Below are 16,563 nucleotides of genomic sequence, written 5' to 3'. Positions count from 1 at the left end.
ATAATGTAAATTGTCTCAGTTTCTCAGTGTGCATCAGGAATTAGCACAAAGACATGGAGTCTTGTTGTTTAAGCTAGCTACACTCAAAGGGGATGGGATTTAGCCCTGAATTCACAAGATGGGTGTCAGATCACACAGTACATACACTGAGCGGCCAGTTTATTAAGACTTTTAAACACTTCAGTGCCACTTCTGCGTTGAAAATAGTAAACTAACCAAATATATCCAGCCAACAGTGGTCCTGCGGTCAGAAACTGAGTGCCGACTAATGGCAAGAGGATTGTGCATGGAAAAAAATGAGCTATAGACTATATAGCTATAAACTCTAACTGTACACCTACAAATTTACCAATGTAATACAGTGGCTAGTAAGTGTAAGAAAGTTGTACCAGTGCAACCAGGGGTAGTGGTGGTAATATTAACCTTATTTTGTAATTCCAACTATCACTGTCACCATGCTGTCATCTATAACATGCAGCAGGCTGTGCATATGAATATAAGCACCACAACTGCATATTATTATACTGTATGCAACTGGCCAAAACTGTATTTTTTGTTGTTTCTCAAATGCATTGCATCTTGGCTGTCAAAGCAGAACTCTACAATGAACTGTGACAGAATGTAAGCTTCACTGCTGTTGCCACTGCATCAAAAAGTACACTCTTATAAAAGATGGTGCTTCAGGGGTTCTTTAGTAAAGAAAATAGTTGTACCCTTTGCATGATTAAAGAGTTGTTTGCATCATGAAATAGTTACTCAGACTGATGGAGAGTGTGCCGTAGATGGTTCTACATGGAACCTTTTTGAAAATGGATACATATAGCACCTAAAAGGGTTCTTCTATTGTTATGGTGTCAAGCTTGTGACAATAGAAGATACATAAATATATAAAACCATTTTCAAAAAGGTTATATATTGAACCATCTACTGCACATTCATGCACAGTTTCAATCTAAGGAGCCCTTTTATGATGCAAAGAACATGGTTCATGGTTCTATATAGAACCACATTATTTCCCACAGAACAGTTGAAGAATAATCTTTTTTAAGAGTGCAGTCTTAAATTATTACCTAATGTATGAATCGTTTCAATCAATAACTATTCAGTAAGAAAAATCACATGCGAAAGGTCCAATCTTTTGGGGCCCCTGTCTCTCCAGGGCCCTTGGAATTGTCCTAAACCCCTGCAGCCCCCCCTGGCTTCCCCCTCAACAGAACCCCTGTGCACAAGATATATTTACATTCCAGTGCCCTGATATAATATCTGGTCAGTGGTGGTCCCTTTCTATTGACGGATAGGGTCAGGGATGGCTGATAAGTTGTACAACAATAGATAGGCTATAGTTACTAAAGCAAGCCTACAAACTGCACCTATGTGGTGGATGCACCTGCTATATAGCTATATCACAGCTCAGATATACACTGGTTGGAAATACTGTACTTTCAGTATCATCATGCCTCACCGAGGCCAATAATGTAGCCAGGTATGTGGTAACGTCATTCTGTTCTAGAGATTTAGTCCCTTTGAATTTAAGCACGAACCGAAAAAGGCCCCAACACCGTAAGCAGATTTACTGCGTTATTTTAAGCCTGACGTTTAAACGGCGCTCTTACCCATCACTAAATATGTCAAGCTTTCTGCCCACCCGACACTTCCCTGTCTGACCTTCCCAGTCAACAAAAAAGTGATCTGTTGCTGGCTGTCCATCTGTCCAAATTACACGCTGTCAGTGTTGATGCTCCTCTCTCGGTGATGGACAGCCAGGGCCATAGAGAGCCGTCTGCTGTGAAGCAGCGGTTACAGAGGAAAGATCCACCTGTTTGTTTCAGGCAGTATAGAGACGCTTCCCATTTCTTCCTCCTCTTATCTTCAAGCCCTTCGCATGAAAGGCTCTGAGCGAATGCTTCCTGCTTTGAAGGCGCCCCTGTATCACTTCCTCTCTGAAGCTTCCTCTCCTGGGTGCTCAGGTACTCGAGAGTTCCGCCGCTGGCTTCCGGCTGGGTTCGCTGCACCGTGGCTGGAGGGTGCCAAACTAAAAGGTTGCTCTCATTTTAATAACAGAACTATTTGCTGTGGTGCTGCTCTCAGGCACCGGCGGCTCAGAGCACTTTATTTCCCCCGAGCCGCAAAACCCGTGACCCGGAGGTAGAGGAGGGTGCTGCCGAGCAGCAAAGCGAAACTGTTTGCATGGCACGGCCATCAATATTTTTGGGCTTATTTAATATCCACACCAATGTTTTTCTACTCTCTAAATGAACTCCATTAACGCCGGCCCTCGCTCGATGATTTTTGCCATTGATTGTTTCGCCAGCTGCTGCAGCGGGCGAGTTTCAGGGGAATGAGAGAAAAGGAGACACAGAAACAAAGAGAGAGAGAGATTGTCTCTCCGACTTCAGCAGCTTAAGCGCCATGGATGGAATGAGCTGATATTTTTTTCCGTGGTTTAAGCTCAGTCGAGTCGAAAGGGCAGGAGGCTGCATGATGAGCTGATCTGGCCTGTCTGTGGTAGGGAAAGGTCAGGTAAAAACATGTTTTTTCAGTCAATGCTCCATGGATAAATGTAGCAGGCAGGGATAGGCCTGGCTTGGCACGCAATGAAGACATAAACAAAAGGAAGAAAAAAAACTCCTTTAAAATCACGTCAGCAGCAGCACAGACGAACAGGGCCACTGCCCAAGGCCTGCTGTCCAAGGCCCTCTGACCACCAGACGCTGGACGAGCAGGCGGTGTAACACAGTGTCAGGGCCGAGTTACTCAAGCATGGAGACCTGCTTAATCTTTTAGCATCAGCTCAGCAAAACACTATAAGCCAACCGTATAGAAGCAAGCAGCTTTTCAAGTTTTACAATTAACTCAATTTCCCACCAACCAACACAACACGTTCACTCAACACAACACGTTCACTAATATCTATTTTAAGCTGTTTTTCCAAAATATTCCATTAGTTTGCAGCGTTGGGCTTTTATCCTAGCATACAGTCATGTGCAAAAGTTTGAACACCCCATGTGAAATGACACTTTGTTGATTTTCTGGGTGAAAATAAGTTAACACATACTCTTAACACATATTTGATCAACTACTGTTTGATACATTATCAGCTGAAAGTGAAGAGCGGAAATGCTAAAATTTACCCCATAGGTAGGGCTAACTGTGACGGACTGAGCGGCTAGTAGTAACAGTCACTAATAAAGTCTGGTAAAATGATGCAAACAAAATTAATGCAATATTATTCTGTGTTTTCTGATCCAGATTAGCTTTGCAAAGTAAATACATAAAATATTTTCATCAAAACAAACACTGGCAAATTTAATTTTGACCACAAAACAGTAGAACAAATATCAGTATAACAAAATGTAAACAGATTTTATTTACATAATGTTTATAGTACATTTTTGATGTGTATAAAAAAAGTGACAAATTATGAACTGTTCTTAACTTTTTATGAGGAAAATATTAATTTCTCCATTGTTTACTTTGGGTGGCTTGATTGTAACACTGTTAAAACTAACACCATTGTGTGGAAGGCTGTAGTTTAACCTGGCCAGCTCTCACTGTGAGTTTACATGCCTCAAAAAAGTGGCATGTTACAGCCACCAAAAGGTATGGTACAGGTATCAATTCTCTGACTTACACACACAACTTTCACTGCTGTGAAATCTCACTGGCCTGTTCTACTTCAACCTCTTTTACAATATAAAAAATCTTATATTTTAATCCAGGTGTGGGCTAAAAAAGTCTTCACGCTGTTTGTTGATAAAAGTTTAAAATTCATTTTAAAGTCTTAAATCAACAAGCCTGATTTGGTTAATCAAGCCTTCAGGAGTTTCTGAATGTGAAAATCAGGTGGATATGATTAGAGCTGTAATAAAACTGTGCAGGATCATCACCAGGAGCACAACAAATTAAGAGTCAGTTGGTGAAACACTATTGCTGCACATATTTAGTCAAACATTTTTGTTCTATATTAACTCCTTAAACACTAAGGGTCCTGATATGAACTCATGCCTTAGTTTCTGACACTCTTCATTACATATTAAGAACTGTATCAAGGGGTTAATAAACATATCACTGTCTGTTTTCTGCACTGACGTTACATTACATTATATTCCTGTAGTCTACTTACACTGTACTTCTAGGTATTTCTGGGCCTGGAAATCCTTCACTGCTGGATGGTCTACGATGCAGACCACAGGAACTCCATCGTCTTCCTTTGTAACAGTGAACCTTAACAAGCTGGTCACAGTGTACATCCTGTCATATGTGACCTCCACTTTAGACTTCCCTGGGAGAGAAACAGTGAGAGAAAGGTGCGTTAGAAAACGGCTGTAGCGTGCTTACGCAGCTCTACATTCTCTCTATTTTTGTGCTGTACATCAGTTGTACATTTATTCACCTTGTTGAAGGAGAAAGAGCAGCAGTCAATAATGTGCTGCTGTTGCTGCTGTGCCTCCTCTGAACTCGCTGTGAGTTCATTCAGCCGGGTTAACAACAGCATAAAGAATGCAAATGCCCTGTTCACGCAGACACTAAATGTGCCTCTCAAGGATACGTGGCACACTGTAACTCAGCATATCAACAACATGTGTAGAGTTAATAGCCCACTGCAGCGGGACATGAAGCACAACCTTGGGAGTACACCGAGGCAAGAATGTCCTCCACATCGGTCAGCAGGGCTGAATCAACCTAAATTGCTTGCTGTCAGGGGCTGTTAGCTGGACTCATTGGCTGCACAGTTTGTGTTTTATGAAAATATGGTGTATCTGCTCTGACCAGCAGGCCCTGATTCCAACAGCACTAAACCTGCAGTACACAAAGAGCTCTTAGTCAATGTGCAGATCCAAAGAGAGAGAGAGAGAGAGAGAGAGAGAGAGAGAGAGAGAGAGAGAGAGAGAGAGAAAAAAGAGGGCAAGAAAGGAGAAAATTATCAAAAGTATTGGCAGAGTTGCTACGATGGTGTGTGTATACACACACACACACACACACACACACACACCCCTATACATTACAACTACAGGAGATTTTATGACATCCTATTCTAAATCCATAGGCATTAATATTGAGTTGGTACCCCCTTTCCAGCTATAACACTGTCCACTCTTCTGGGAAGCTTTCTACAAGATTTTGGAGTGTGTCTGTGGGAATTTTTGCCCATTCATCCAGAAGAGCATTTGTGAGGTCAGACACTGATGTTGGACAAGAGGGCCTGGCTCGCAATCTCTGTTCTAGGTGTTCGATGGGGTTGAGGTCAGGACTCTGTGCAGGCAAGTCAAGTTCTTCCACAACAAACTCACTCAGCCATGCTTTTATGGACCTGGCTTTGTGCACTAGGGTCAGTCATGCTGGAACAGAAAAGGGCCTTCCCCAAACTGTTTACACAAAGCTGGAAGCATTCAATTGTCCAAAATGTCTTGGTCTGCTGAAGCATTAAGACTTCCCTTTGCTAGAACTAAGGGGTCTAGGCTAACCCCTAAAAACCCCCACAGCATTATCCCTCCTCTACCAAAATGTATAGTTTGCACAATGCAGTCAGGCAGGTAACGTTCTCCTGGCATTCGCAAAATCCAGATTCGTCCATCAGACTGCTAGACAGAGAAGTATGATTTATCACGCCACAGAATATGTTTTCACTGCTCCAAAGTCCAGTGGCAGCGTGTTTTACACCACTCCCCCCTGTCGCTTGGCATTGTGCACTTCGATCTGGCTTGTGTGTAGCTGCTTGGCCATAGAAACTTTAGTTAAGCTCTTAACACACAGTTCTTTAGCTGATGTTGCTTCCAAAGGCAATTTGGAACTCTTTAGTGAGTGATTCAACAGAGAATAGGCACTCGCCGTGAGTTTGTGTGGTCTACTGCTTCATGGCTAAGCTGTTGTTGCTCCTAGATGCTTCCATTTCACAATAATAGCACTTACAGTTGACAGGGGCAGATCTAGCAGGACAGAAATTTATATACTGACTTGTGGCCAAGGTAGCATCTACTATGACAGTAGATATTTACCATAACAGTAGACGGTAACTATGACAGTGCCATGTTTAAAGCCACTGAACTCAACAGTACAACCCATTCTACTGCCAGCGTTTGTCTATCAAGACTGCAAGGCTATGTGCTAAATTTTATCCACCTGTTGGCAATAAGTGTGGCTGTAACAATTAGGAGGGTTGTCCCAATACCTTTATAGTGTATATATAAATGAAAAGGAACAAAAGAAAGAAAGAAAGGAACAAACAGAAATAACAGAAAGTCAGAAATGAAAAAAAAAACTTTACATAAAAACAAAGCAAGAATGAAAGAAAGAAGAGAAAGAGAAAGGCAGAGTGCTGCAGAGATACTGACGTCAGTGTGGAGTAATCAGAGCTACAGGTTGTGCTCTTTCAGAGGCTGACAGCTGGCACACAGAGACGAGGCTCAGCACACAGGTGCTCCCGCAAATCACCACTAACATGCTGACCAATAATCCATATCAATACACTGTTAATGATGAGCCTTTCACATGAGATTAACAAACAGCTCCTCACAGCACTGAAACACTACAGCACTACAGTTCTATTCAGTCTTCAGCCTAATGTCCTAGCTCAGTCTGACTGCATGCATCATTCCTACAAAAGAAAAGATAATCAGAGGGGGAAGAAATGTTCCAGACTGTGATCATCCTCGCAGATTCAGGAGTGCCCTAATAGAGCTGGTGTTTTTCTCATTGCAACGTCAACCCTCCCACAATGGCACAATCACAGTGGATAGAGAGATAATCACAGGTCAATCACTGTCATTCACACGTTTCTTCATCTCAATAACATCTCTGTGTTTTTTGAAATGCAAAAGCACGCTCTGATTAGGGCTGCTACAGTAGGCTGAACATCAAAGGAAATCCCGCCCCTATTGATTTCGGCACTTAACCTGCTCGGATCCTGCTCTTTTTCTGTGCTCCCTTCATCTTCCATCCTTCTCCACGTTCCCTTGTAATTTCGCCTCGTTAGGGGAATGAGCTGAGGATTTAGAGGTGAACTTGGGGCGCTGAAGAAACTTTCTTGAATGCCACACGCCTCCGAAAAATACATTTTTTATCCATTAAGAGTGTTTTAGCTGAGCTTGGCGGGCTAATTGAAATGGTAGGTTATATTTTTGGGTGTAGACAGTGGGCTAATGACGGTCTAGGCCCCCGCTGGCCATCACCCCACCCCCCTCCGCCTCTCGTCTGGCAGGAGGAGATTAATAACTCGGCCGCTTTTAACTCCATTGTTCCTTGACTTTCATTTAACTCGTCTTGCTCGTGCTGGCGTATCAGCGCAGAGGCCCAGTGTGAAAGAGAAATTTTAAATGCAGCATAAAACAAGGCGCGGAGATAGTCTGAGTGTGTGTATGTGTGCGCGCATGTTGAGTCCAGGGCTTTGCATGGCGGGGCAGCTGAGTTTACATTCCAGGGCTGGATGGGTGTAACCTTTAAATGATATTTAAAAAAGCCCTGATTATCCTAAAGGTAATTAGGCTGAATGATGAGGACATTTAATTAAAAATAAATCCGCAAGGCGCCAGGGGCCAAAAGCAATTTCCAGGCGGTGAGTGCCAGCGCTAGTCTGCTCGTGTCTCTTCTTTACTCCATTATTTTACTCACTCATTTCCACCCACTCCTTCACACCCATTCATTCATTCTTCTAAATGAGTGCAGAAAACCCATACACCACTGCCCAGTTCTCTGAGGAGAACATGTACATCATGACTGCTGTCGGACTGGCCAACGTTAAACCATTCCAGGGCAAAATTAGCAGGTTGGGACGTGTGATTACAACAGAGATGACTGTAATAACTGCACTTGTTAAAACCAGAAAGCTTAATATACAGACGGATGTCCTGATCTGAAATATCTGCATCAGAGTCGGTATCAGTAATAGTCATATTATACCTGATCCAACTGAAATATTTCCTTATGCTTATTTCACCCTTTGCGCTCTTAGAGCATATATATATATATATATATATTAGGGGTGGGGGAAAAACTCGATTCTTAGATGCATCGCGATGCGGACGTGAACGATTCTGAATCAATTCATAAACGTCAAAAAACGATTTTCTAAATATTTAATTTATAATGTAATGTTGACGGAACGTTAAAGGAGGAACTTGTGGGTAAGGGGGTAAGCGCAGCGCCCAGACACTCTCTGACGGCACATAACAAAAACACAAGTGGATGAGTGAGAAATCTGACCGGCACCCTCTGCATTAAAAGCCAGGTCAGGTCAGGAGTCACAACCCAAATGATAAGAAGAGCCATTTTGTCCTTTCAACAAAAATTAAGCCACAACATTTAATGTCCATGTGTATGTGATAATGTCCTAGTAAAGGCTAAACAATATAAACGAAAACGCAGTTTACTTCGCTCTACTTTAAGCTTTAATAGCCGCTTTGCTCCCATCTCCAAAAGGAAACTTTTCCTCAGAAGTAGATCAGTTAAATGTCTCTCAACGTTCGACTGTTTTACGAGGGTGAAGTCGCGTCTAATTCTCCAGCTTCTCGTTCGAATTTTCCCGTTCCACCTTAAATTCTGCCTGAGGCGCCGAATGTGACTGCTGCACCATTTAAGGTGGAATGGAAAAATTTGAAAGAGAAGCTGATTTCATCTTTGCGACTTTTTAGTGTCTGACAGTCTCTCGTTGCAGATTTAACGTACCAGGAAACCAACTGCGCTGCTTATAAATGCGAATAAGTCCATTCAACTCCAAATGTTCGTCTTAAATCTTTGTCTGTCTTTTCTTAGCTACTAGCCAGGCAAGACTTTCGTTGCTATGTGACCTGCGGTCTGTACGCCAGTTCTCAGTCATTGAGAACCAGGGCTTTCACGCTACGCACACTTCGGAGCCGAGATTCAACATCCAGTCTCGAAGATATTTTACTGACACAGCGATCCCCCCCTTTCTACAACGAGACCAAAAAAAAAGTTATACAATCACTAAAGAAAATGGGTAGGATGGCTATAACGTGCTGCGTGGACATCCATTACCACTGGACCTTATGTTACCCTAACAGCGCATTTTATCACAGATGAAATGCAGATGTGCTCCAAACAAGAGCACTGAATGAGAGCCTTCTAGTTCACTTGCCACATAACTATTCTATTTGATTTATTAATAAAAGATATTGGAAGTAAACTCATTATGGATCATTACAAACACTTTTGCTTTAAAACTACCAAGTCCCCAGACAAAAAAGAAAAAAAAGATGCATCGAGATGCATCGATAATCGTTTTATAATCGCATCACAGCCCTCTGAATCGTAATCGAATCGAATTGTGAGGTACCTAGAGATTCCCACCCCTAATATATATATATATATATATATATATATATATATATATATATATACACACATATATATATATATACATATATATATATATAGAGAGAGAGAGAGAGATAGACAGACAGATAGATAGAGAGTGAAGTCCAATTCCACCCACCCCCTATCCTTAGTTAGCTAGGTCTCCCTCTGTTACACAATGGTACCAAATTGGAAAGTTAAAGCCTTTGGCTAACACTGCGCTGAGTGAGGGTGGAGGCCAGTTATGCTCTCTTGGACTACCAGCCACAGATGGCTATGGCTTCACCAGGGATTGAACTCGTAATCTCCCAATGATGCGGCCAACACTTAGATGACTGTGCCATTCAGCAGCCCAAGCAGAGCTAAAAGTAAGATGTCAAAGCTGAGAGCTTTGCGCATGTTAAAGCAACTTAAGCAATGTAAAGTAAAGAGCCTTCTCCAAACTGTTGGTCACAAAGTTGAAAGCATTAAATGTCTCCGTATGCTGCAGCATTAACACTACCCTTCAATGGAACTAAGAGGCCAGATAGTGAAGCGTGATTCATCATTCCAGAGAACATTTCCACTGCTCCAGAGTCCAGTGGTGGTGTGCTTTACACCACTCCAGCCGACACTTGGCATTGCATATAGTGATCATAGGCTTGTGTCCAGCTGCTCGGCCATAGAAACCCATTTTATAAAGCTCCCAGTGCACAGTTTTCGTGGTGATGTTGCTTCCAGTGGTGTGATGCAACATAGCATAAGTGATATAATATAAGTGTCACAGGACGTTTAAGGTCAGTATGACCCAATCTAATGCCAATGTTTATCTATGGACACTGCACAACTATATGCTTAATTTTATACACCTGTTAGCATTGGGTCTGGCTGAAACACCTAACCTCAATAATTAAAAAAGATGTCCACATACTTTTGCCCATGCAGTGTGTCCTACCTACACTGGACTGTTTTTACTATATTGCATTTTTTTTTCATTCACAAAGGCTGCACTGTGTGGCTGAAGTGCGCACCCTGCCATAGAATATATCAGACTCAACATTAAATAGTTCTGCTTTCAATTCTAGGCAAAAAAGATTTGGCCTGTCACCAATTTACATCAGGTCCAGGGTAAATTCATGCGTGTGGTTCATCGCTCACTGCCTGGTTCTGGTTCTGTACTGTTCAATAGCTCCCCTGCTCTGTAACAGGTAATGTGTTCTTGTCTAGACAGCCCTGTGTCTCAGTGCTGTCTTTCATTCAGTCTCAGCGGCTCTCCTGCACAGAGCTGCAGCCCTGCAAGAAGCTTTTAAATGAGAAGGTGTTGAGCAGCGTAGAGCAAGTCTCTCAATAGAGCACAGGTGAAAAATAGGTGTTCGAACAGCCTGCAGTACCCATCAAAAGATTTAGACCCATAAAGCGTTTTTCTCTAGTTTTACTGTTTTTGCACAATTTACAATAACAGCGCGATCATCAGGACTATGCAATAAAACACACAGAATTGCATAGTGACCAAAAATTGTTAAATAATTAAAGCTTATATTTTAGACTCCTCAAAGTAACCACTCTTTGGCTTGATGCAGATTTAGATTGAGATGCACATTCTTGGCATTCCCTCAAGCAGTTTCATGAGGCCACTTAGGATGCTTTTCCAGCAGGCCTGAAGAACCTCCACATATGCGGAACACTTGTTGGAGGCTAAAAACTAGTTGTTTTTAGTGGAGTGGGGCAGAGGGTTATATTTTATTAAATTTTTTGTTTTGGAAACAAACTTATAGGCATCAACTTCTCTATTTATATTTGTCTTCAACACTCATTTGAAGCACTTAAGCCGGAAGCCTGCAGTGTACTTCAAACAACAAAAGATATGATTAGGTACCACTATAACTTTGTCCTATAATTGAAAGGAACATGCATGTCTCAGCACAGCTAGAGGCTCCATGGGGTGACGCAGATAACCACGTGACACCATGCAGACCAATCACAGCCAGCGGAGAGGTCTTTGGACAAATGATGCGGTTATTAAGAGCTCTGTTTAGCCAGCAGCGCCCACCACACTACATGAACTCAAATCACTGCGCATTCGGCTAAAAAGACAATCTGCTGCCTTTAAAGGACATTTCTGTTGTTAAGCTTTTAGATCAAAATGAGTTATGATTAAGTACAACATCCATTCAAAGAGTCCAAACATTTGAATGGTACGGTATGTGACAGCTGGGTATCCAATCAGAATGAAGAAATATGTCACATCACAAAGAAGGAAAGAGTTATAAAACTGAAATAAAAAACGGGCAGCAGAAGCGGTGGACCTCGAGGGCAGAGGGAGAGCACCCAGACAAGCAGGGGCCATGTGTATCGTGTTCAGGATGCGAGTGTCATAACCCACCTTGTAGCTCTTTGTCTCCCTTCATCCATCTGATGGTGGCGGCAGGTTTGCTGCCCATGGCCGTGCAGGTTATCTCTGTCTCATTGCCCTCACTCACAATGTCCTCGCGGGACTCGATGATTGGGTTGCCTGGTGGGACTGGGAGGGGCACACAGAAACAGCATACTTTTACAGAGCGAACCGTCAAACAGCCATCACTGCTGAGCTGCCAGTTTATTAGAAACACCTACCCTGTGCTTCCACTCATTTATCATTTAATCAGGTACATCTACCAAACAGATGTACTTATAGGTGTACAGTTACTGACTGTAGCCCATCTGTTGCTGTACAATGTATCAGTGCCCCTCTACCCCATCCATCACTGAAAAGGGAACACCGTAGGACCACCACTGACCAGATATTATCTAGCTGGTGGACCACTGTCAGGGCAGTGACACTAGCTATGTTTTCATCAGCTTTCTGTGCAAATATCAAGGGTTGAAAAGTTTTGGTTTATGATGAAAAAATCCATCTCTAATTTCACATTTGCTGCAACTTGTGTACCTTTGGCTTCCCTGATTTCCTCATAATTCCTCACATGACACTAAACGAATGTGCTTTTTTTTAAAAAAAGTACAATTCCAGTATGTTTTTGCAACATTTCAGATATTGACAAACAATTTATACACTAAAGTTTAACAGAAAAAAGTTGTGTTGACATAACCCACATTGACAAATAATAAAAAAAAAATCCTTTGGATGGAAACATAGCTATTGTTTATGTTGTTTCTCACAAACTACCTTTTTTGAGCAAGAAAACATACAAATACTAATACAGTTAATACATGAGGCATCTTTTATTGCCAGTCAGAATAAATTGATTAATAACAGACACCTAACGATCTGAATTCTGTTCTGAATGTGTGCACAATCGCTCAGAAATCAGAGTGAATGCAACAATAAAAGGCAGCCTTGTGATTATTGTAGGCAGTGACAGGAAACAAAGCAGCACACAGAAAGTCTCTGAGTGTGTTTTCACACTTAGACCATTTCAGCATTTCAAGTGGTCCCATAGTCATCCATGGTGAAATCCCTGTAATGCATGGCCTGAAGTGGCCTATTGCTTTTATAAAATGACAATGTAATATACAGTAGAATAAAATACAGTCTAATAAAACACCATGTTCATTATAAATAATTTGGATCAAAGATGATTTCATGAGCAGGAGTAACTGTTTATGGTTTCTAATAATTAGCTGCAATTACAGTATTTTATTTCAGCCTCAAACATGATTCAGCCAATCAGATCTGTTACATGATGAACAGTACGTATAATCTGGTGTTACCCAGTTGGGCTCTGCATTCTAAAGGAGAATAACAAGTGGTCTAAGGTATTATCACTGCTAAAGAGAACCACAAAGAGAACTGAGTCTTTTAAAGTTAGCTTACACTGTGAACACTAAATGCAACAAGGTCATCTGCAGCTATTTTCCTTTCAGATTCACTTTAACAGAGCAGAGTTTGTTTCATTAAAAAAGAGCCAGAAAGAGAAAACACCTTGAATATTCTGCAGGCAAGAAGTTGATTTGATAGGCTTGACAGGGTTAATAAAAACAAACTATGGAATCAAAAACTTATGCCTCTCTTTTTTTTAGTTTATTTGAGAGCTTTGAGGCCAAACCTTTAGCATTAGCTAGTTCTGTGTTAGCCTAGTTTTAGTTACTTATAGCAGTTACTCTAGTTATAATTAGTCTTAGTCTTAACCAATAACTGATGTGCAAAGTGCTAACATTAGCAATCACAGACCATTGGAAACAATCACCATTCCACGTTAGAAACAAACAGGTTTTAGTTTTTTAAAGACAATATAATTTAATAATAAAAAGCCCTTTGCCCACCACATGAGGACAAGGTTGTTTGTGTACCTGTTGTAATAAATATGTGGAACACTGCTCTAGAGCATATAACATAAGCGCAGAATGAAATGAGCACTTTCTATAAAACTGTTTCAATGGAACAAACCCCAAGTTTATTCTGGGGAAAAGAATCTGAGATGATAATTAGTATCAGCATCTGTATTGTTTGGTTGATATGAATGTGCAAAGCACTATGCACTAACTATAATGCAGGTTCTGGCGTAGATTCAAGGTAATTATAGCCCATGTGTACATCTGGAGATCAATTAGAGTTAACTGGCTCTTTCTAGGATGTTTACAATTAACCCTTTGAAGTCTTGAGTTGTTATTACAATCGCTGTGTTCCTTATTCACGTTGCATAATTACTTAAATATGAGTATACAATTATATCATTTATCATAGTTAGTTACATAATGAATTACATTTACATTTGGTTTACATTATTGCACAGCAATAATTTTCCATCAAATTCAAATTAGAACAAAATGTCTCTTCCTCTATTTGTCAAAACAAATGTGGGATCTATTGAGAGTTTGGAATCTGCATTCCTGACAGATTTTCTCTGCTTGTTTGAATGAGTGATGAGTGAAAAATGATTAAGTAAATTATTAAAATTATTAAACCCATGATTCATAAGTGTCAGTATGGTGTGTGGTCATAATTAGCATTAGCATCATTTGGTTTATATCAACATGCAAACTATGAGTCAAGTGTAAGGTATGCTGTGGCATAGATTCAGGGTAATTAAGGCCCATGGGTGCATCTTAAGTTCAAATATAGTTAACTGGCTCTTTCTAGGATGTTCAAAATGAACCAATAGAGGTTTAGAGTTATTATTATCGTTTTGCTCTACATTTACATTATGTAATTATTTAAATGCTATTACATACTTGATATCATATAAAGAATAACATAGTTACACAATGAAGTACATTTGCATTAATTTTACATTCTGTACTGGTAGACCTGAGTCTGCCTTTGTTTTGTTTTTGTTTTTTTTCCCATTGGTTTCAGTGTTTAACACAAGGAGAAAGTAAAACTGAAAAATTTTGTCAAATTCAAACCATGAAAAAATACCTCCTCTTTCACTTGTAAACACAAATACTGCATCTGTTGTCAGTTTAGAACCTCAATAGCATGCTTTACCTTTATCACTGGTGATGAGTCTGACCTCTAAGGGTCAAATATGGTAACAAAACCATGTTTTTAAATAACCAATATTTTTAAAATGGCAAGTTTACAAGAGAAGGAAAAAAATAGTAATGTCATATCAAATCATGCAAATGGTTCAAGCAAAATGAGTCAGTTGTTCAGATCTGATGTGAAGGTTCGAAACCTGGCTTTCACACGTGACCTGATGTCATACATGCTAATGGTATGAGGAATGCTTATATACTAGCAACATATGTACAATTTCACATCTGGACATTACATACATGTGGATAGAATAGAACATGTATGGATTTACAGAGATGTAAAAATAATCTAATAAGCTTAGCCTGTTTATATAATTCCACTGGTGTTGAGGATTCTAAAAAAGTGAAAGTAGGGTTGAGACCAAAAAGGGCTTGTAATGCCAAACGCTGAACAGGCTGAATCTCTCTCTCATATTCAACAACACTTTTCCAAATTGTATTGACAAAAATGTGAAAATGCTTTCCTGATTATTTTAGCATGTTGTTAATAATATACAAGAACAAGACACATGCAATCAGTGTTATTGTGTCAGAGCAGAGGCACTGATTGGAAAGAGCTGAACGCTATCCATGATGACGCAGAGAGGGTGCGTTTCAAACTGTTTTGAAACCTCTGCTTCAAACACAAGCGTTCCAACAGAATCGAAACGTCACTAGCAAAAACATTCTTAACGTTTAAGGTTAATGTAATTCCATTTAATAAAAATTTTTGTCTATTAATCATAAGATATACACACAATGAGGTCACTCATGAGGTCTTGATTTGACAGCGATGATATGATTATGCAAACTAAAAGCTATATAAAGTACCTCATAGCATAGATTTAAAGGAAAACCTTCATTTCCTTAATGTTTTTGAAAGGAAAGTTTGATGTAGTATGTAAACATCATCACTCTCTAGTCCACACAGTCCATATATATCATTTTTGGATGCATTGTTTTTATGATGTCACAAAAAACAACACATTTACATAGCCACCTATTCAGCCTACAGCAGTTTAGCTGCTTCTTTTCATACTGAAGTTATAAGGAGTGTTTCAGCCCGGACATGTTTTTGAAAGAGGCACAATACAAGGCCAATCAGAAAAGAGCTCATTTACATGTATCTGTCTTAAAGGCACAATACCAAAAACAGCCTGTTTAATTCTAAGGGATAAAGAGAGGTTGGAAAATTGTCCCATAAAAATGAATTTTGACTGTTTTTCGTATAGAAAACCACACAAATGTCCTAAGTGGACATCAGGGGAAAACTTTTAATGCAAAAAAAAAGTAGGATACGGGCTCTTCAAGGTAATTGCAGTCCATGGGTTTACTGGAAGCTTAATTGTAGTTAATTGCCTCTTTCTAGGACGCTCGCAATTATTGGAATATTTTCTTCAATCCACCTCCTGGAATCTCAAAGCCTTCTAGAGAGTGTTTGTGCTGGTTTTCAGCAACACAGCCAACACTGTGCTTTCTCTCAGTTGCGAATCAGCAGGACAGTGTTCAGGCAGCCCGATTTAGCCTGGGCCTACATTGCTTTGGAGCCGGAGCCAGCCAACTACCGGCATACAGCCACACACTCTGCTGTTCAAATCCCACAATCACTCTGCAATAATTACCTTTAAGTACCTGCGAGTTTCTCCAAACTGCGTTTCAAAAAAGCAAAATATCAAAACTCGCATTTCCACAAACATACACACTCACACACGCAACGTAATTGCTCTGAAGGGCTCCACCAGGCCTCGCAGCTGAGTCCTCATAGGATGTGGCAGGTGAAGTGTTTGTGGAGATTTTAGAGGGCTTTCAGCAGCTCCTCTA

General features: G+C 40.5%; 1 protein-coding gene across 3 annotated transcripts in view; it reads right to left on the bottom strand.

The window, feature by feature from the left end:
- The window catches only part of cadm1a (cell adhesion molecule 1a), a 319,800-nt gene that overhangs the window by 50,392 nt on the left and 252,845 nt on the right, over positions 1-16,563 (bottom strand). For all 3 annotated transcript variants that reach the window (XM_036589139.1, XM_036589141.1, XM_036589140.1), the window contains 2 exons: positions 11,672-11,809; positions 4,124-4,282 (listed from right to left, as the gene is read on the bottom strand). In XM_036589139.1, coding sequence (XP_036445032.1) covers positions 4,124-4,282; positions 11,672-11,809 — 297 coding nt within the window. The remainder of the gene's footprint in view (positions 1-4,123; positions 4,283-11,671; positions 11,810-16,563) is intronic.

This window comes from Colossoma macropomum, unplaced genomic scaffold (genome assembly GCF_904425465.1).
Source record: "Colossoma macropomum unplaced genomic scaffold, Colossoma_macropomum, whole genome shotgun sequence".
Lineage (NCBI taxonomy): Eukaryota > Metazoa > Chordata > Actinopteri > Characiformes > Serrasalmidae > Colossoma > Colossoma macropomum.
Note: the sequence above shows the minus strand (reverse complement) of the source record. Positions and strands in the feature narration are given on the sequence as shown.